At 38.3% G+C, this 21,275-nt stretch overlaps 1 protein-coding gene across 6 annotated transcripts in view; it reads right to left on the bottom strand.

The window, feature by feature from the left end:
• Nucleotides 1-460: 460 nt before the first annotated feature.
• The window catches only part of TJP2 (tight junction protein 2), a 63,257-nt gene continuing 42,442 nt past the window's right edge, over nt 461-21,275 (bottom strand). For all 6 annotated transcript variants that reach the window (XM_063423940.1, XM_063423943.1, XM_063423939.1 and 3 more), the window contains 21 exons: nt 20,172-20,296; nt 17,842-17,944; nt 16,812-17,391; nt 15,152-15,255; nt 14,856-15,009; nt 13,744-13,852; nt 13,494-13,633; nt 12,939-13,005; nt 11,630-11,780; nt 10,924-11,032; nt 10,075-10,285; nt 8,448-8,635; nt 7,321-7,416; nt 7,134-7,213; nt 6,455-6,665; nt 5,930-6,030; nt 5,344-5,556; nt 4,873-4,983; nt 3,559-3,897; nt 3,036-3,121; nt 461-1,385 (listed from right to left, as the gene is read on the bottom strand). In XM_063423940.1, coding sequence (XP_063280010.1) covers nt 1,214-1,385; nt 3,036-3,121; nt 3,559-3,897; nt 4,873-4,983; nt 5,344-5,556; nt 5,930-6,030; nt 6,455-6,665; nt 7,134-7,213; nt 7,321-7,416; nt 8,448-8,635; nt 10,075-10,285; nt 10,924-11,032; nt 11,630-11,780; nt 12,939-13,005; nt 13,494-13,633; nt 13,744-13,852; nt 14,856-15,009; nt 15,152-15,255; nt 16,812-17,391; nt 17,842-17,944; nt 20,172-20,296 — 3,450 coding nt within the window. In that variant the 3' untranslated portion in view covers nt 461-1,213. The remainder of the gene's footprint in view (nt 1,386-3,035; nt 3,122-3,558; nt 3,898-4,872; nt 4,984-5,343; nt 5,557-5,929; nt 6,031-6,454; nt 6,666-7,133; nt 7,214-7,320; nt 7,417-8,447; nt 8,636-10,074; nt 10,286-10,923; nt 11,033-11,629; nt 11,781-12,938; nt 13,006-13,493; nt 13,634-13,743; nt 13,853-14,855; nt 15,010-15,151; nt 15,256-16,811; nt 17,392-17,841; nt 17,945-20,171; nt 20,297-21,275) is intronic.

Consider the following 21,275-nt stretch of genomic DNA (forward strand, 5'->3'; position numbering starts at 1 on the left):
TGTGAGCCTGGTGCTGTGACCACTGCCGGAGGAGCTGTTCCAGTCAGTTCTGAACTACCCTCCCAGTGAAGAACATTCTAGTGTAGAATGGAATAGTTAGGGTTGGAAGGCACTTTATTTTTAGAAGACCATTCAAAAACCATCTCTCATATAGTGTGATCAAAAGAAGTTTTTCTCTATGATGTTTTCAAGAATGTTTTTGTGTAAGGCTAAAGAGCAGAAATGGTGAGGCAAAACTTTATATTCTAAAAGGTAAGTCCCTTGCAGGAATTCCATAGTTTTGCACCAGTTTTAAATCATAATTTAAATCAGATCTTAAAATTATGTTCAGAACAGTGTGCAACACATCAGTAGTGATGTTTCCTAGTTACTTGAACAGAAGGAGAGGAGACCCTGAACCAAAACAGTGTACTCATGTTCTAGACTAATACTGCCGAAAAGAAAAACTAAATACACAAGGTTTGTCTAGAATATATACTTTATTATTTGCAGTCTGTGTAAATTTTAATATGTGACTGAATTTTCTACATCATTTTCTTTGTTTAAGCACATCCTGGTCTTTTCCAACCACCCAGTCAATTGCACCTTTAATATGTACAGTCAGTATTTATGAATATTGCATATGCATCTATGAACTTAGAAAAATAACATGCAAGGAAAATTGTTACCATGAAACTGATAAAAAATAAAGATAGGTAAAACAGTCAATCCCCTTTTTAGTGTGTTATGGCTTTGCACCAAGTATCAGATGTCAAAACAAACAGCTTCAGATGCTTCTTGTTAAAGGCACTTATTGTTCTTCAAATACACTTTCACATTTAGTTCTATTGCATTAAGAAGTGTATCTCTGGGATCATACTTTCATAACACAGCAGAACAGTCCAAAAAGGCAGCATTAATAAAAAGGAAAAAAAGGGGCTTATATTAAAATATGAAAATGCCAAGAATTAACACAAACTTTAAGGATTTGGTCCTTATAAAACAGGCAACAGCATTCAGGCAATAGTGATTTCCTTTCATAGAAGCTGACAAAATAATATCCCCAAAAAACGAACTCTTCCAGTTCCAGTGTATAGATATGTCTGAGCTGAGCAGCATACCCTCTAACACCACCCCCAGTACAAATACAGCTTTTCAGGATTAACTGCTGTTCCACTTTGGCTGTGAAGGAAGAAACCCCAGAAGAGTGTTAGCCGTGGGCGTGCCAGCAAGCCTACAGTTCCGTGTCTCTGTATCGGGGTGGCTGTGCATAGTAGCCCTTCTTGGAGTGGTCTGCCAGCTGCCGGCGGTACTCCTCCTCCTCCTCCTCCGCATCGCTGCCGTAGCTGACACGGCTCTCCAGGTAGGGTCTAACAGGAGGCTTCTGGGGCTCCGGGGGCCTGGAGCTAACACAGCAGGACGTGGAAAGAGAAAGAGATCACATCTACTCCCCATCGGGAAAAACTGAAAAACAGTTGTGCTTAATGTCTGCTTTATGGCCACATTTCGCTGAGGAAGGCAGAGGGACCAAGTGAAACCCCTTGTAGCCAATAAAAAACTGCATGACTATGGCAAACCTATCTGGAGAGGCATTTTATTTCCATCAAGCTGGAGGATGATGCTCAGATTTGATGTACTCAACCTACCTGGAAAAATGCCAAATTTAAAATTTTATACATCCCTGCACACACAGAGACATCAACAGCTTTACAGTACTCTGTTCCCTGAGCAGAGAGGGTCTCAGCTTTGCTACCCCAACTGACACCTCCCTTAATTAGTTCTGCACAGAATTTTTTCTATGCCTCCTTCTTCTTTTGCACCCTCAGCTTCTGTCTCAATGTCCAAAGACTTCTTATGTGACATTTCTTAAATTGGTAGCCTTTTCACTCAAGGCTCTCACTAAGGCTCTTAGCTTTAAAAGTGGGCAAAAATAAACCACGCATTTGCTTTTTATACATTGTGGTGCTATACATTTGACGTGACATTAAGCAGACATAGAAAAATAGAATCTGTCAAGGCAGGGTATTTCCTCAGTTTCAAACCTCATGATTTTTGCAACCCATGCTCTGGGAAAACAAGAGCATCCTTACGTCTTTCTCCCAGGGCTTAAACGCTCCCTTCTAGGCCAATCATTAACAATCCTGTAAAAAGCCAACAACACTGATTTCTACATGTAAGCAAACACTCTGCAAATGTGGTGAAAGAATAATTTTCATCACTTTTGTAAAGCTTCCAATGCTTTATAAAAAAGAATGTTTTTCTGAACCTGCCAAGAAATCCAGCAAATACCAGTTTTCCATCTTTGCATTTTAGACTATTTATTGTGACATCAAAGCACTCGACTCACTAGGAAAAAAGGTTCAATTTCTACTGGCTGTTGCTAAGATGCAAGAAAAATTAAGTGTCCTGAAGAGCAGAAAACAAAATCTATCATGCAGTGTGTTAACTCTTGCATAGGAGTCAAATCCTAGAAATGTGCATTGTGTAGGGTAAGGTGACACAGTGGCCAACCCACCCAGAACTTACTGAATTTTAACGAAAGACTACTATTTTCATGAGATTTGATGGGTCACCTCTATCAACTGTCATCCTTAATTTACCTAGCCACACTACATAGCTGTAAAGAATAAGCATATAAGTAACTAAGCATTATTACAATAGAAAATATTTGTTAGGATAGACTAACAGTCATCAAATATGTAGCACAGGTAGAATGCACATCAGAGGACATGAATGCAGGCCAGCTTCTGTATTACTAGCTGGGGAAAAACTGGCTTTGCAAATATTTCAGTGAAAGAACATAGCGTTTTTTCCTAGATGACTCAAATACTATAATGGAACTTACTATAAATGAACTAAACAAAAAAAAATCCTGAAATGAGTTCACTGAAGAGTTTGCTAAAATCCTGCCCCATCTTTATGATAATCTTTGAGGCTACAGCGAAATTATATACCAAGGCAGGATGACTTGTATGAACAAGAACTGGCAAGATCAGTTTTCCTCCTGCCAGCAGTCAAGGATCGAGACAGAATGCTTGGAACTGGATACACCTTACCTCATTGGCTGGGGCCAGTTCTGTTCTGACTTCTGTGTTTTGACAGGGACAGCATAAATATCCGGATGCTTCTGGGCTATTTCAAGCTTTAAAAGAAAGCAGAAGAAAATAATTGTTCTTTTTCACTTTTGCATTAGGGATCGTATATGAGGATCTAGGATCTAGCAGGTCACTGCTACATCTGACACAATTAAAAAACAATTTGGTTACATCCTACTGATATTCCTACAATGATATAATCTTTTGCTAGAGTAGTAATTCAAAGCATACTTAAGAACAATGGATTGCCAAGAGCAACAGGATTATTAGAAGTCAGGTTTTTCTAGTTACAATAGGAGACCTTAAAATATTACACAAATTTTTATACACAAATACACACAAGTGAGAGTATGTCTCTGCATGCGGTTTCTCAAATTTCTCCCTCCAAAAGCAACACATTGCAAAGGGCATGATTTTAGTTTTCAGGACTTTGGCTGTTCTATAGGTCACAAAGCACAGGAGGGGGCAAGACATCTCCTCATACCCTGGCATTTTGGGCCTCTTGTAGTTCTTGCATTCTTTGCATCCTTGCCTTGTGATCCATCTCCTCAAATATTTTTACTTTCCTCAGTACTGATTTTGGAGTATTTTCTTGTTCACTTCCTTCCTCTTCCAACTTTGCCTCCTCCTCCTCCTCTGCAGGCAGGACTGCTGGCTGAGAGTTTCTCAGAATGGGACGCCCAAAGGCAGGTTTCATAGAAACAGGTGGTGGTGCTGCTTTAGCTGATACAGTCAAAGTCTCACTGCTGACAGCAACATTACTCGATCTGGAGTCATAGCTCTTGGGGAAGTCATAAGGATCCTCTTTGTTTTGTAACTTTCCCTGCAATTATAAAACCAAAAGTTTACATCAGCAACTATATAACTTTAGTTTCAGAAAAAGGCTTTAACCTGAAGTCCTCATTTTGCCTATGTATTTATCAGGGTCTATCTTCATATGATGTAACCCTTCAAAGATATTTTACCTGCTGCAACATTTTGGGCATATGCTCATAGGCTACACATCAGCTTACAGAACACCAGGACATTTTGACTTTTTTTGTCCTAAGTGTTAAGGATTACCAGAGCTACATGTCTTAAAGCACAGCACAGAGAAAAATGATGCCTCAAATAATTTTTCACTATTGCTTTATATGGAGTATCATGACTTCAAATTTAGAGGTGCAGAGAACCCAATTCTGTTTTATATTCAGCTTTTGTTTTCCCAGCGCATGTCCTCTTTTGCCCTGTCTTCATTGCTAAGGCACATTTGGGCTGTATTTTTAATATTTAGAGTACATGAGAGTGCCAATCCTCACAAAGAGAAAGGACTTTGGGGTCAGGTGAATTCAGAAATATCTAAAATAGAACTTAGTGCCCAAACACTGTAATTTTTTCCCTCTTGCTTCATTCCTGAGCAATGTTTGAACAACATAAATTTCTAGTGATGGTCAGGTGGTAGATTCTGATTTGGGGCTTCACAGTAATAGCCATCAGATATGTTTTTCCTGGTAATTAGCCTATTTCTCATCTTGCTGAGCTAAAAAAATTGCTCATTTTGCTAGTAGACAAAGAAAGGAGTTTACTTTCTTACTCCCTATGGAAATTAATATATTAGAGATCACATGTATTTCAGAAGAACTATTATCCTGTAAGTCTTCTTTCTGCTTGATCCCCCAACACTTTCAGTCGTTTCTTCTGTCCACACTAAAAATGTTTTTTATTCTCTGACCATGTCTCTTGCACTTTCCAATCTGTCACCCTGGAGAGTTATCCAGAAAGAAGATGCTTGTATTCAGATTTGTTTCTACAAATTTACCTTAGGTGGTTCAGGCTTGAATGCTGGAGGTGGACTTGGTTCTCTAAGGATCTCCCTGCTACCAGCTTTTCTCAAATGAGCCCTTGGTTCTGGAGTAAACTTCTTTAAACTCTATGAAAGAAAGTAAGAGATAAAATCACTGCAGTAGCCAGTAATTCAATCATTTTTCCTCTCTCTCAAGTTTACAATTTTGGGAACAGTAACTAGGCGTCAAAAGACTGCCAGCACCCTGACTACAATCACTGAAAATATAATTGAAAAGTTCAAGGTCATGAGACATCATCAGCAAATCTATAAACTTAGGCAGAAAAGTTTTTCTATTATTTTCCTCTTCACAGTGTAGCTCTAAAACAGTATCAGAAGCAAGGTAAAAGTGCTGTTTAAAAAAAAACCCTCTGATTTTTAAGCCATACATAAAGGGTTTTTAGAAAGCCGGAAGTTCAGTGTTATTGAAAAATCCCATCATCTCACCTCCTCGTGATGCACAGGTTCAGAGGATCGGCTAACAGATGAAATCCTTGGTTCCTCCAAAGGCTCATCAAGTTCATTGTCAGTGTATGCACCTCCCTCTCCATCTGTATCCTCCAGGTCACTGATCAGCCGACTGTCACAGCTCAAATAGTCAGCACCCATGGCAGTCAGGTAAGACATACGATCATCTGCATCATCTTCCATGCCATCCATCTAGAGAAAAGTCAGTAAGAAGAACGGAACAAAGATTAATAAATTAGAAGTAAAGTCCAGTTATGACTCAACATCAGGCCAAACAAGCCCTTAGGAACAAATTTGTGGAACTGAAAGAAACTAATGCAGAATCACAATGAATAGTCCTGTAAAAGTTTATCCCTCATCATCATTCTCCCCTAGCCCAGCATAAGTGATGAAAGCTCCAAAGCGTCACAGAAAGAATGATAAAATTTTTTTGTTACAGAATACACTAACTGACTATTTGTCTAGCCTACTGACCACTAGCAAATGAAATTTTGAACAATTTTTACTGGCAAGAGATATTTGGAAACATCTGTATAGATTCCGAGAATATGGGCCGAGTGCTTACCTTTCCTTCTGATACCCATACTGCTTCTCCTTGCTGTTGCTGAATTGTATCCTTCAGGCTACCATACCAGCTATCATTGGCTGAATTCAAATTAATGGTTGCTGTAAAAATTGAAGGAAAAGGTGTATATATATTATGCAGGGGTAAATGCAATGCAATCCTTTATCCATTCTCTGCTGTTTAACACTTTTTGGTTTAGGTATGTGAGAATGTTTAATGTTCAACGCAATCATTTAGATCATTGACAAGCATTTTTGTTTCATAGTTGGTCCATTTCCAAGCTTATTAAATCACTTATCTTTTAATGGCAGTACACTAGCTCACAATTTGTTTTTTATGAGAATTTGGCAGAACAAGGAACTTTGAAGTAAGTCAAGGAAGGCATTACTCATGACCATACCTTCACACTCTTTAGTTCCAGCCTGCATGAGTTAGTATGGAGAGCAATAATTAGATGTCTCGAGACTTACACAATCCCATACACTACTCTCCTACAAAGCAGGTTAAACAAACATTCTTCCTTACCTGTAAAGAGGTGGGAACAAGTTTTCTTCAGTTTGTTTGCTTGTTCATAAAGTTTTCTTGAGCTCTTGTTTGATGTAGAACATAGCCTTTGTCTCATGGTCTTCACACCCTGCTTACTGTCTGGGTTAAAGAAGACCACAATTGGAAACCACTGGGTGTAATTTAGCAGGTCCACTGCTTTAGGAGTGACATCCAACAGAGCATGTTTATCCTGTTAACAAGAAAGGCCAGTCAGTGTGGTACATGTGGGAACAAGTGGGAGGTGATTGGAACATGGGGTCCTAGGAAAACCAGGATATTTGTGTCCAAATAAGAGCACAACTTGTGGAATGTTTTCCCACAGTTATACCATATTTAGACTGTTAAGAGCAAGTTGAGCACTGCATGACTGTAAAGCCTCTGGTGAATTCAGAAAGCATATAATAAAACATTCTTCTCTGTCCAAATTTAGAATGGACTTGAGAAAGAAAATTTAATTTCTAATCATGTTCAAAGCTATAAAAATTACCAAAATTGCTGTTGAATTGCTGTTGACAGCTGAAGCTGTTAAAACAGCTTCATCATTAAGCTTATCACAGAAATAGATGCAGTGAAAATTTAAGTGCTCTGAAAGTTCTAGGAGCAAACAAATCCAACACCACAGCTTTGAGCATCAGCAATTTTCAGAGGAATGCCCTACCTGCTCAATGATTTGCCTCACAGTGTTCAAGCGGACTACCCCAGTTGACTTCTCTGAACCTGCATCTCTGGGTTCTGTCTCTGCAAAGACAACATTTTAGCTTACCTAGAGTGGCCAGGCAGCTATGATCATTAAGTTATCCATTCTCTCAATTAAGGATGAAAAAGACACTAAGAGGACAACTTACTGGCTGTCTGGTACAGGTGAGGCAAATCGTTGGACAACTTTTCCATGGCGACATCTGCAATAGGGCCAAATATCACCACAGGTCTCTTAAAACCAGCTGAAAGAAAAAAAATTGGAGAAGTAAGAAATCTGAGAGGACTGGTTATATATGTAAAATACAAGACCCTCAGTTACTATGCAAAGTCAAGAATTAAATTGAAGTTATTAAAAATATGTTTAAAAGAATTATTTCTTAAAGGTTTGTGCAACTAATAATAAAGAAAACTACTTTTACCCCCTGAGAAAGTAAGAGACTTGATTTAACAGCTTTCTTATTCCTTCTAGTGGAATTGTATTTAGAATATTCTACATCTGAAAATGTACAGATCTTCATTTATCTTTCCATCCATCAAAACTCCATGAACCTTGACACGGTGGGTTTTGTGTGAATAAAGACACAAATGATAAACCTATTGCAATACAGCTTGAAGAAGCAAAGAAATTTAAAATGTTACTGCCCACATCAGAGCAAGAGAAAACACTGAATTCAGAGTTAATGGGGGAATGCCATTACCCCAAGTCTTCATCCTAGCATTGGGGATATCCTTTAAATAGTTTTTACTATTTATTGTGTTGCAGAATACTGTCATGTGCTACTACTCAGAAAATCAGCTTGACCTGCTCATCACTAGTACTGTAGCTAATTTACATTCATCGAGATAGACCACATGAGCCATGGTTATATTTGGACCACTGAAAATATTTGGGTTCTACTTGCTCTGAAGCTACTATTGAAGTGCTATTTATGAAGATAGAGGTTGATCTCAGGCATAAGAATTGTACTCTCAGAGGTAGCCTAGAAGAATCTGAGGAAACCAGGAAAGCCCTGCTGTTTTATCCCTTTTTCATTTTGAAACTTAAAACTGGAAGGTATAATTTGGGGGCAAGAGAGAACAACAGCAGTTTAAAAGGGTAAAAAAGAGTTTCTCATAGAGTTACCAGTAGCATCCAGAAATTTCCATTCTGAAAAAAAGTCATCACTTCCTGTTGTTCTAATTTAACATCGTTAGCAGTTGATAGAAATCACTTTCTTAGCTGACCACACATTTGGATGCCAAATTACAGCCAGCTCAAAGCAGTTTCACCTACCTTCACGCAACTGAACACGCTCGTAGGCTGGGAATTTTGTGCTCACAGATACAATAGCTGTCAGATCTTCACGACTCTTCCTCAGATTCTTCTTTGCTCCAGATCGCTGGCCACGCGTTCTCCAGAAATCTGCCCTATCACTTGAGCCATCTTTTTGGGCATTTTGAACACTGGCCATCTGCTCAGCTCTGACAGAGAAAGCAGGGAGTTCAGAACTAGTCAAAGAGGGCAAGGGTGCTTTCACTGATTGCATTTTGAATTTGCAACACATAGTTTGCCAAATAGATAGGAAGAAGTGGAGGTAAAAGCAGACAAGTTCAGGTGCCTTGCCTTGGAGCAAACACCTTGTCAGAACAATGCTCTGACCTGCCACAGCTACAAGCTGCTGGGCAGGAATGAGTCCTGGGGTCCTAAACTGGTCACTTACACCAGCGTAAACAAAAGAATGCAAATGCAAAGGTGGGGAGAGAGGCAACTCAGAACTGGAGGCCTAAGAAATTACTGTCACTATTCTCTTCTCCATTAGGCATCAAAGGTTAAGTTACTACAGCATAGAAACAAAGGCTGGTTTGGTCAGATCAACTAACAGAGAGGAGAAACTGTACTCAGTAGGAAACAGACAGGGGAGCCACACCAGAACTGTATTTTTGTAACTTCTGTGTATCGTGCAATTGTGAGAAAATTGTAATTTTCTTCCATCATAAAATCACAACGTCACTCAAGAACTTAAAAGCTACAGTCTAAAAATTCAGCTACAGTCTGGTTGTGTTTTTCAGGATTTGGGGTTTTTTTTCCGATTAATTTTAATACTTTTGAGCATTGTACACATTTGAACACTTATTCTTACTTCCCATGAATTTTGATTAGGAAAGCATATTTAAGCAAAAATGTTGCTGTGGCTCACTCAGTACTTCACACAAAAATACAGACCACAACTATCAAAAAAACAAACAAACAAAAAAAAACCCAACCAAAAAAACCACCACAAAACAAACAAACAAAAAACACCAACAAGCAGCCTCAGAATAAAAACTTAAAGCACTGTCCACAAGGATATACATAAGAAATTCAAGCACTGAACCCTTCTAAAAGATTAATACCAGAGTATTCTTGCACAAAGAGTCATGAGCTTCCTAAGGTGAATGATTATTGTTTGTTTAGTTTTTATTTTTGGTTGGGATCTTTCGTTTGTTTTGATCTGATTTGGTGAAGGTAGACAGACAAAGAAGAAAATGGGGAAAAAAAGCAAAAACAAAACAAAAGAAAAAAAGCCCCAAACAAACAAACAAACAAAAAAGGACCCACCACCCATTTTCTGGAAGAGGACCTGAACCAGCTACTGCTCAAAGCTTGGTTGGTTGCAGAGACAGAGGCTCTAGGTCTGTGCTGCAAATAATGACCTGGTATGTAGATAACACCACCCTCTCTCACTGTGTCCCTGCCATAATGCTACGGTTCTAAAAAATGCAGGTTTTATAGGCAAAATTCTTGTAAAAGTGAAGACAAAATAATTTATTCATTCTTGTAGAGGGGAATAAAAAGGAAGAAAGGTATGACATAGGAAGCAAAAATGACTTGGAGGGAAAAAATCTTACTTCTAACAATGGAAGACATGGTGCCACCTTACCTGCTCTTATTTGGAATGAGGCCCTTTTCCAGCTCATTTCCAATTCTCACAGCCAGCCAGTTTCCCAGTTTTCCATCATACAGTGTATCAACTACTCTAAAGATCTCCCCTCTAGTGAATGCTAGGCTCTGTGGTGACTCTTTTTCACACTCAAAGTGACTCCTGATGAAGAATGAATCTCCTCTGCCACAGGCCATGATGTCTCTGTAGACTAAAACAAGAGCTCCATTTTAGTTATCTTTTTACACTTGAAAAAAAGATTAATCCGTGATTCTAGCAAATACAGCTTTGAAATTCTAAGGGTCTGCTCAGAAAGATGTAAAAACTCAAATCAACATTCCCCTACAGACACTTATCAGGAGTGTTCCATACTTTTATGTGCACAGCCCTTACAGCTCCAGGGCAAAGGGCAGCTATGGTACTACAGTCTTGCAGCAGGCTGTGCCTCCCAAAAGGAAAGCAAGAAGCTTTTCTTGCTCTTTAACTGCTCATGAATAAAACTGCGCATTTTCTGCTGACCAAATCCCTTCTGACTGCCAAGGCACAGCAGATCTTCTCCCAGCTGCTACAGACAAAGAAAGAGAAGAAAAAGCAGTACCTCCCCACTTTTCAGGATTAAGAGTTGCTATTTGCTAATAATAAAAAACATGGAGAAGTACTCTGAAAAACACATCACACACGCAGCCTTGTATGTATGGAATATCCTAAGCTATCTTCTCAACTAGTGAAAAGGAGATAAACTAAAATGCTACCAAAAATAAGCACCAGAGAGATTATTTGTAGTTTTCCTGACAAAGCATAGCTTAGAAGATTCATATATATTCACATACTTTTTTTCAAAGCACCTACCTTCATATTTGCTTTGAGCCAAAATTGTCACAGTTTCACCTTTGGGAATTTCTAAGAGATACAAAACAGCTTCTTCCCGAACAATGCCTCTGAAGTCTTGAGTGTTTACCTACATACCAAAAAAACCCCCACAACTGATAAATCAACAACAAAAGGAACAACCACAGATTTTTCTTTCCCCTGAGAAATCTTAAATATTCTCTTCCCTTATTATTTATATATCTATATCTATATCTATCTCTTTCTCCCTATATAAAAAGACAATGATTGTCTCATGTAAATATTTAATTTTAGCTATTAGCAGTAATCTTCCTGAAATAAAATGTTCTGGTTGAATCAGAAACTTGAAAAATAAATCACCATAACCTGAATAAACTGGACAAAGACAAAAGAAAAAAATTATGATAGCCCAAATTTTTCCCCCTCCAAGACCAGGAAGAAACATTGTACAAAAAATTTATTGTTCCATCTTGCAGCATTTTTCTTTATTAATATTTAACTATTCCTTCCACAACATTATAAACAACCTAAAGCTTGGTATATAATTCTCCTTCAAAAACTCATTTCTGTAAGATCCCTCCACCATATATACACCCTTCCAAAGCAATAATTTGATTCCTGAGATCATAATTTCTCATATATTTCCACTAAGAAGCAAATGAGAGTATACAGAAGTTATTTGCATTTCAGGGACACATACTCATACCTTAAGAATCTGATCTCCCTCCTGCAGTCCCTCCTGATCAGCTGAGGTACCTTCCTGAATTCCAGCAATAAAAATCCCTACATCATTTCCACCAGCCAGTCGTAGACCCACACTGTCCCCCTTCTTGAATCTCACCATTTTTGTATTAGGACTACAGGATTTAAAAACAGAAAAAGGAAGTAAGGCCAGATATCAAGCATATAACAATATTAGGATACCAAAAGACAAAAAAAAATTATAACCCCTCAACAATATCATATTAATAATATTCATATCTCCTCTTTTTCACTGTATAGGCCATATTTACTGAGGTAACCCTTCAGTGAAGGCAAGAAGTGGAGAACTGGCATTTTTCAGAGTGCAAAATGCACTAGGAATAGTGACTAACTGGCATGCACAGACCTGACTGAGCAGGGAAACAGCTTCCTGTTTTTGGAACCCCGAAGCAGCTCCCTACCTACTGTATCCTCTGTCATATGAACACCTGTGGTTTTTGTGAAAACAGACTTAGTTATGAGTAATCATACTCACTGTTTTCTCTTCTATAATCTAACAAACTGTCATATGAATTAAACTGATACCGATTTTCTTTACTGTTTAACACGTTTGTTAGAAGTCTTCCAATTTTCTTGCAATGAGAAATATTTTCAAGTATAATCTACTGATATGTTAACAATCAGTCCTTTCATTGGGCTAGGCTTAGCTTTTTTACTGTCAGAAAATCTGTATGCCTGAGTGACCTTCCAACTCAGAGGACATTACTTATCTGCCAGCCATTCTCAGTAATACCCTAAGCCTGTATTATAAATTCTCCTTCACCAAAATAATCACTTGATTAATTTGCACATCAATGACAACATATGCAGAGTCCAACCCAGAAAAGGCCTGAGAAGAAAATTTATTTAAGAAAATACACCAAGCTACAGAACATTTTCAAAACTTAAAGCTTCTCCTAACAATTTCAGCACTCCTATTCTTTCAATCTCTGCATTTGGAAACTCTCAAAAGAAAACATGTCAATTGATTTCCTATGCATAAAAATAAAATAAAACAAAACTCTTGCATATGTTCCCATGCAAGCCCAGAAACACAGGGTATTCTATACCTTCCAGGTAGATTCCAGGCAGATATTTCTAAAACTAAGTTGATCTCAAATATCATCAGTTAGAAGCCATGTCACCTCGGCATTAAGCTACAAAGTGAGTATCACTCCAAATGAGAGAAAGAACACAAACCCATGCAGCCAAGAATCAGTTCTGGTCATTGGAAGAATACTCAGTGCAAAAGAACTCAGCAAGTGCCACCTTACCCATATATTGCTTCATCTTCTGGGCTGGGTTTAAGAATTGTTCGTGTAACTGGTTTTGGCTGAGGCACTAAATGTAAAAAACAAAACAAAACCACAAAAAGAGTTACTGAGATATTGAAAAAGTTATAAATAGCAAGAATTTTTAGGTATCAGATAGCAATCAAACCCTCCATGCCAAAGATTAGTACAGATTTAAAAATCAAGCATGTCTGACTAAAATTAATTTATTTCTGGTTGTTTAATTCCTGAAAAGAAAAAAAAGTTGAAGGAAGCGATACACAACTCTTTCAGCTAGATCAGACTTCACTTGCCTGCTTAGAGCAACAGTCTACCAGCAGATGTTCTAGGAGAGTATTTGTTTTTTCAGGTAATAATTCTAATCTGATATAAAAAAAAATATTAGGTGTTTCTTCCCCACCACAAAGCAAATATAAGCCTCTTCCCTATGGTCAGAATGAGACTGACATGAAGAGCATACCAGCTTTGTCAACATGGCTGATGGAATGGACATTCTGTGGCCAGGGGAAAAAGTAACCAAAACCTTCAGGCTCTGACCTGCTGGGTCATCTTGGTACTTCTGTTCTTTGTTTGAGTCTACAGCTGTAACAGCAGGAGCAGCAATGTCACCAGTTGATTTGAATGGAGTAGGCATTGCTCCCATTCTGGACATCCTACTGGAGGGATCCTCTTTTGCACTAAAAGAAAGAAATACAAAAAAAAAAGTGTCATGAAATCAGAGAAGAATGCATATATTTACTCCTTTGATAAGCATGAGAAAAACAAACTAGGGAAGACAATTTCTTACTTTGGTTTCTCTTTCAGTTTTTCATTGGATGAATGTGAATCTAGATCAGAATGATGTAATCTGTCATCTTGAGGGGAGAATGATCTGTTTGACTCTATTTCAGAAATATCTGTAAAGACAACGGCAAATCAAGACATGCAGGATTTGTTTAAGTTATCTGCTCACCTGATCAGCATGTGTATTTACACAGATTTCACATATAGGATACACTGTACATTTCAGCCCACTCTCATATCAAGCTGGATTTGACAAAGATTCGAGAAGTGCCTTTTAGTGCTTCCAGCCCTCCACCCTCCCAAAATATTTCAGGAAAGTTTCACACAGCTTTTAAGAAACACACTCACATCACACAACTACTTTGAGCATACCACAGATGCATCACCTAGTGCTAGCAGGCTTTGCTTTGAGGTGTCATGGAGGTTTCCAAACTGAAGACCACTTTCACATCGACAATCCTCACATCACTGCCCTTCAGTGGCAAAGGAAACAGGAGTGGCCCTCGGATTTGAATTGCCCCTCAGACTTCAAAGAAAAACCTACAGAAAGTTCCACCTCATATTCTGACACCAGAAAAGCAAGTATCTTTTTCCAAATAATATAACATCCTGCTCTCCCAAACATTTTGAGCCCTTCAAAATGCAAGATCATTTTGAGATCACACTTATATAGAGAGATACACACTTATATAGAACAGGTGCTGGGACTAGAAACCAGTTATCCAGGGGCACCTAATCTCCTCCTGTCCTGATACTTCTTCCCTTTGAATGCTGCCATGAATGTTAATGTCCTCAGAAGGAGAGACCAGTCCAATGCATTTGTTGTAAAAATTTTTATTAAAGCAACTTATTTTCTTGTTCCAAGAAATAAGACTGATTTTGCCAGACCAACACTGGTCCTTCCATCTCCGCCCCTTCCTGAATTGTAATTGAAGGGTTACTACAGATTATTTTCACCCAAAAGAAGGGGACTTGTAGCTTCATTGACTATTACTTGGGTGTGCTTGTGTTTCATTGTTTTTCTCAAACATAATACACTCCACCACAGCAAAACAATATAAGCTCCATTTTGTCCTTGCACGAAGTCCAGAACTTTGGATCTGCATTAAACCTCACCATCCATTTCTGAGTCACTGTCGTTCAATGAAGGAATGTTGAGCAGTGTCTGCTTTCGGTCCCTGAGAACAACCAGCTGGAGCTTCCCACGTGATTTCTCAATCAACTTTCGGGCATCAGCTAAAGACATGTTCTCTGTCACTGTACCGTTGATCTGGACACAAAAAGGCAACAATGACAAAGAAGTCAGCATTGTGCTCGAGTTTAATAGTGGACTTGACTACAACATGACTTAGTACAGAATGACCACTCTAACCAGTGCCTGCCAAACTGCTAGCAGTCAAACCAGAACAGACCTTGAGAATGATATCTCCTTCATGAAGGTTGCCATCTTTGGTTGCTAGGCCAGTACGGGTCATTTCTTTTATGAAGATCTGACTTCCCAGACGGAGTCCATATTCTGGAACCAAAAAGATGGTTACTGAAGCTTAAAAGATGAGCAAGGATGCATTGTTTTAAAAACTACCCAGTGTACATGCATCGAACACCATTACACCATGAGAGGGAAAAAAAGAGGAGAGGTTTGGAGAGGTTTGAAGAGGAGGGGTGGGGAGGGGTGGGGAGGGCAGGGCAGAGAAGAGAAAAGGTGTAGGCCTAGTAAACCCACTTCACCCTGAGCCAAGTCTCCGATACCTGTGCTGCCCTTACAATATGAACAAGCAACCACCCAAATCCAGTTACAGCTGGATGACTGTTTTGCACCTTCAGCAGCGAAAGAGTGCCTTTTTTCTGGAGCTGCTTATTAATGTATTGGATGAGCTTCTCTCTGATTCATATTTTGCAAGGTATAGAGGGGGGGAAAAGATCAGAAAACGCTTATAGAAGTAAGGGAAGCAATAGAAGGAGGGTCAGCATGCAGCAACTTTTCATAAGTTGCTGCATGCTGACCCTGTTCTATCTGTACTCCAGGAAATGCCTTGGTTGTTTCAGGCAGAAGAATTTTTTTTTATTCCCCTGCCCCATTTTTTCCCTGTGATCTAAGTCACTTGGGTCAGTATATTTGCTACTTAAAAAAAAAGGCAACATCCTTAAAAAATATGCATCCTAGAACAACAGAGTGTTGCTCTGCTTTAAAAGATCACCATGTTTCAGCAAGCCTGAAAAGTATCCATATGAATGACAGAGATTATTATGGTATAGCTAAGCATGAAATTGAACTTTAAATTTCTCCTTATTTGTATACATATTGGCATGATCTTTACAAGTGGAAACACTACATACAAAGGAAGAAGGAAAAAGGATTGTTGCCAGAGTCAATGAAAAAAAGAGATTAACTCCTGCATACAAAGTTTAATTAGCAAAATTTTGTTAAAATTGCAACAGGGCAGATTAGGAATAAACCCAACAACCACACCCAACCCCTCCAGATATAAATCACCACCCCCCCCAAAAAAAAAAAAAAACCACCCAAACAGAAAATTATGTACAACCTAATCTCAGCTATGCTTTCCAGCATAAGTCTTTATTTCACAGGGAAAAAAGGCTTTTGGCTTCATTTACACACTTCAATACTCAGCAAAGAAAGGCTGAAATACAGCTATTTCAGTATTCTTTAATGGTCAGAACCAAAGAAAATGTATTATTAAAGGCAGAGTCTACTCTTTACCCTTTCTAGCTAACCCTTTCATAGATGTGGCAAATGTAATCTGAATCATGACCAGATTCATGTTTTCCATCAGAACCAGAAGAAAAGGGCAGAGAAAATGGAAAAGCAAGGACACAGTGGCTTGAAAAGACAGAAATTATGTGGGTGAACAAATCATTGTTCAAAGGTAAAGTTCAAGGTTCTGGGGAAAAAGCATCCCAAATCAGCCAGAAAGAATGAAAGAACAACTTAAACCACCATTAAAAAAATCAACACTTAACCCGCAAAAGTAGAAAGTAATTCAGGTCTTTTCCCCACCAAAACCCATGCTGTACCAGAAGGTGACTCCTGTCCTCCCCTGTAATACTCACCTTCATTATGTCTGCCTTTCGTCAGGAGAACACTGATGGGTGCACCCTGATCCTGCGGTCCTAGGTACTCATGCTGGCGGTGTATCTCAGGCGAAGGACTGCGGGAATGAAGCCTGTCCTGACTACGGCTCCTCATTTCCCTCCCATATCTAGGATCAGATAAAGATCCATGGCTGTAGCTGGGTGGGCTGTAGTCTCCTCTGTAGTCCCGTTCATAGCCAGCATCCCTGTCGATGCTCCGTCCCCTGCTCCGATCCCTTCTGTAGTCTCGATCCAAGCTCCTGTCGACGCTCCTGCCACGACTTCGCTCGCGGCTGTAGCTGCCTTCCCTGTCACGGTCTCTGCTTCGGTTACGTCCTCGGTCGTGCTCATCTCTGTAGCTCTGATCCAGGTTGTTTCCCCAGCTTTGGCTGCGCCCTCCGTTTCCACTGTGCCAGCTTCTCTCACTATAGCCACTTCGAGCACTTTTGCCATCAAATTCTGCATGGTCATCCACTACATCTAAAGCTCTGTCCTCATAGTCAAGGGAGGGGCTTCTCTGCAGCACACCAGCTTGCACTTTCCTTGGTCTTTTTACTACCTGTTCAGTACAACAGAAAACAAACAAACAAACTCCTGTTAAAGATCAGAATGTGAAACTGAACAGATAAATATTCTTCATGTATCAAATATATGTTGGGGGGAAAAAAAAAAGTAAGAATATTTATTACTCAACAAGATCTGTGTATGCAGAACTTCATCTGCCTCACGTGACTTCTATTCTTTACCACTCATTATTCAGTAAAATAACATCATAAAATAAACATTTTATGCTCAGTTTTTCAACAAGATAACTTTGTGATACTGTTGATTAATTTCTGTTTGTTTCACCTGCAGAAACTATCTCTTTGTTTTATTTATTTTGTACTTTGCATCTAGCAAAGGACTGCTTTGCTTTGTGCCTTTAAATACACTTCACAGAAGAAAAACAAAATCCTAACTGGTTACGCAGGTTACCACTGTACACTGAATACATTTGGAATTTACTTACAATTGTAGCCACTTTTCCACTTTTCCTAAGCTGCTGGACTGCAAAGGAGTGTAGAACATTTTCCATCGGGGTCCCATTAACTATGACCACTCGGTCATTTTCTCTGAAAATGGGGAGGGAGATAAAAAAGGCAAGAGAGGATTTAAGAGGAGTCCTCATGAAAACAGAACAAAATTTCTTTTTCTTTTTTTTTTTTCCCAGAGGAAACCTATGGATTAATTCAGTTTAACAAGGAGTTTTGTTTTAAAACTCTGTTTGCTATATCAACTCTACAATATCTGAATACTGGAAGCAGATTTTGGTACATCTAAAAATTACACATTGTATCTTTGTGTACATACTGTGTTCAGCTTAAGTACCTTGCCATAATGTTTTTAAGGAACATTTGTGATGAGTATTGAAACTTTTTTATTAAGTTCTTTCAGGACTTGTACTTTTTCACACCTAGTGCTAGACTTCTTTCACCTAAGAATTTCATGAAAGCTTCAAGCTGCCACAGGCATACCAGTATTTGGACAAAAAGTAACAAGTACAACTGCAGTACATTTTTCTTAAAGTCTGGTGTTCAGGTCACATCTACTCTGTAGAAAGGTTATTGGTAGGAAAAAACCCCCAACAAAACAATAATACACAAGAGGTCCTCCCTGCCCTAAACATTGGCCAGCTGAGATAAATAACTTTTCTGTTAGACCTCCTGCATATCAAATAGACCACTAACACCTAACTGTCTATGAAATAGCCCAAATAACACTGATTAATTTAACCCCATAAATTTCCTGAAGTAATTTCAATGCAAAAAGTGAAGAACATAAAAAAAAAAACACCAAAAAAACCAAAAAAGCCCCACACCCCCAACAAATTACCACTCCTCAAAGCCCTCATATTATTTTATTCTGGTGACTACCAAGTTACAGTCTGAGAATTAGCTCAAAAAATTATTGGGATTTTTGCCATTTTCTGCTAGATAAAAGAAATCTTTGCTACCAACTATTTTATCTTCATTATAATCAAATCACATTACAATCTTCTTTTTAAATAAGAAGATTATATACTCTAAGCCTCCATTTGTAAGGCACTCCAACTCCTAAATGATTTTTGTACTCCTTTTCATACCCTTCCAACTCATTTTAGTCGATGAATATGCCACAACAGTATGCTATATTTCGGTATCACTTTCATCCAGGTTTATGCAAAACTTAAAACGGCTCTGGACAGTCCATACATCCAAAGCTAGTATTGAACTTAATGTTGCAATATCTACATGTGTTTATTTTACCCTACAAAAGATGACAGGACAGTTTTACCCATACACTCTGAAGGTTAGACCTATATTCCTTGATTTGTTGGAGGAACAGCTTTGCCTTCATTTTTCTTCAGAATGTGTTTTGTCTGAAAAGTGCCCAAATATCTCGGTATTCCCTTGCCATCATCAATTTACTTATGATCTCTCATAATTTCTGGACATGATTTCATTCCCAAATCACAGGTGATTATGGAACAGGATTGCTGACAGTGGTGGTGTGCAGGGATAACTGTGATAAAATGTAGGATTTGTACACTTATGTTAAAAATTATTTGCTACATGCTTTACAATTACCCTTTTATTTACTTACTCATCAATTCCTATGTCAGCCATTTCATTTTCAGACCAAAAATAAATGCATGGCAAAAGGGACAGAACCTATTCTCTTGATTTATTATTGCTGCACAATTATTTGGCATTCTTCCAAATTGTCCAATCCTTCTCAGGTATTTCAGATCAAAGGATGAAAAACTGATGTAGGACCAAAACTCTGAGCCTACAGATTAATTGTTTGTATATGATAGATGCTGCCTCACCAAGGATGAAGTTATCAGAAAGACAACAGAAACTCTTTATTTCCGTAGTTTTTTCTTTCAGATATAAAATAAATATTTGGGCTGACTTAAAAACCTTTGGGCTGACTTAAGTCATTCTTGGAAACCAATGAACACTAAATATGTTTACTGGTGGAGGAACAAGGGGGATGTTAAGGAGGATGATTTTAAGATACTAAGTATTTCTACTGTTTCTTTAAATGAAATGCAATCTTGAAAGAAATACACTTAACTGTTAAAGACTTTTCAACACCACCACTGAAATGTAATGTCTTACCAAATAGCAACTAACATCTCTGCGTAGGTTTACTTGATTTGTTTTGGGTTTTTATTACAGACACATCTAGATATTCAACAGGGCATGAAATCTTGAGGTAATTAAATCACCAGGATTTCAACCACGTCTGTCTAAAGGTTTTACGTATTCTACAGCCATGTCCCTCAAAATGCCAAACAAAGAAAAAAGTGCTTACTGAAGTAATCCATCTGCTGGACCACCTGGGAGAACATCTGAAATTACTATCGATGTTTCGCCATTTTCAAAATGAGGGTTATCTCTGCCGCCAGAAACTGCAATCCCAAATCCTCGTTTTGAATCCTTTACAACAAAACCAAACACAACAAAAATTGAATACATTGACAGGAATTTTTGACAGGGAGAAAGAAGAGGAACATGAATGTTCTCATGATGGCACTCTAAGTAGATACTATTTAAAATGATAGCTACATGCAGAGTGCTGCAGAAATACACAGTACCTCTAGATTTAAGAAAGATTAGGTTTATACATCCAAGTATCAAGATGACAAGTTCCTGTCTTTCAAATCTCTAGAGCCTTATGATTGTTGGCAATTAAGCTAAAAACTCACTAAATTTGTCTGCATTTTGCTTCACCATCCCATGGGTTATTCATACCAAATTTATTGTAAGGCAAATCTATATTGTTAGTGATGCTTGGGAAAGTGGAATAGCTTTCCCAGGATCTCATCTTCATTATGATTGTTAAGTAAAAAAATAACAAGATCACGGTTGATTACAAAGAGCAAGTAGTGAACTTGTGCACTGTCTATATATAATCATCCTCTGTAACAATCAACTATTTAAAGTATGCAAATATTTAAAATATGTAAATTATTGTCAAACCTGTTATTGTAGAAAAAACAGATCCATAGAAGTTCTAAGACAGCATTCATAAAACCAAAGAAATGCTTCACAGAATGCCAAGGAGGCATACCAATAACACTAAACCTGACAACTGAAGCATAACTGAACTGCTGACAGCAAGGTGAGCACAAAACCACACAAATTTAATTTTATCAGCTATTTAACATACACATCATATCACTAAAAATTACAAATTACACTACATTCAAACAAAGTGTTTTAACATAGTGGCAAGGTAATACACCAAATTAAAGTCATGCTTTCCCCCCAACACCCACACAGCATGGGTAGTTCATCATAAGTCACCTTGAGTTCTACTAATGCTGATAGTAAGTGATTACTTCTTTGAGGAGGAAAAAAGCAATGTGGTTTTCTTTTAAAATAGCACTTCATTTGCTACAGCTTAGTTTTACAG

This window comes from Prinia subflava, chromosome Z, assembly GCF_021018805.1.
Source record: "Prinia subflava isolate CZ2003 ecotype Zambia chromosome Z, Cam_Psub_1.2, whole genome shotgun sequence".
Taxonomy (NCBI): domain Eukaryota; kingdom Metazoa; phylum Chordata; class Aves; order Passeriformes; family Cisticolidae; genus Prinia; species Prinia subflava.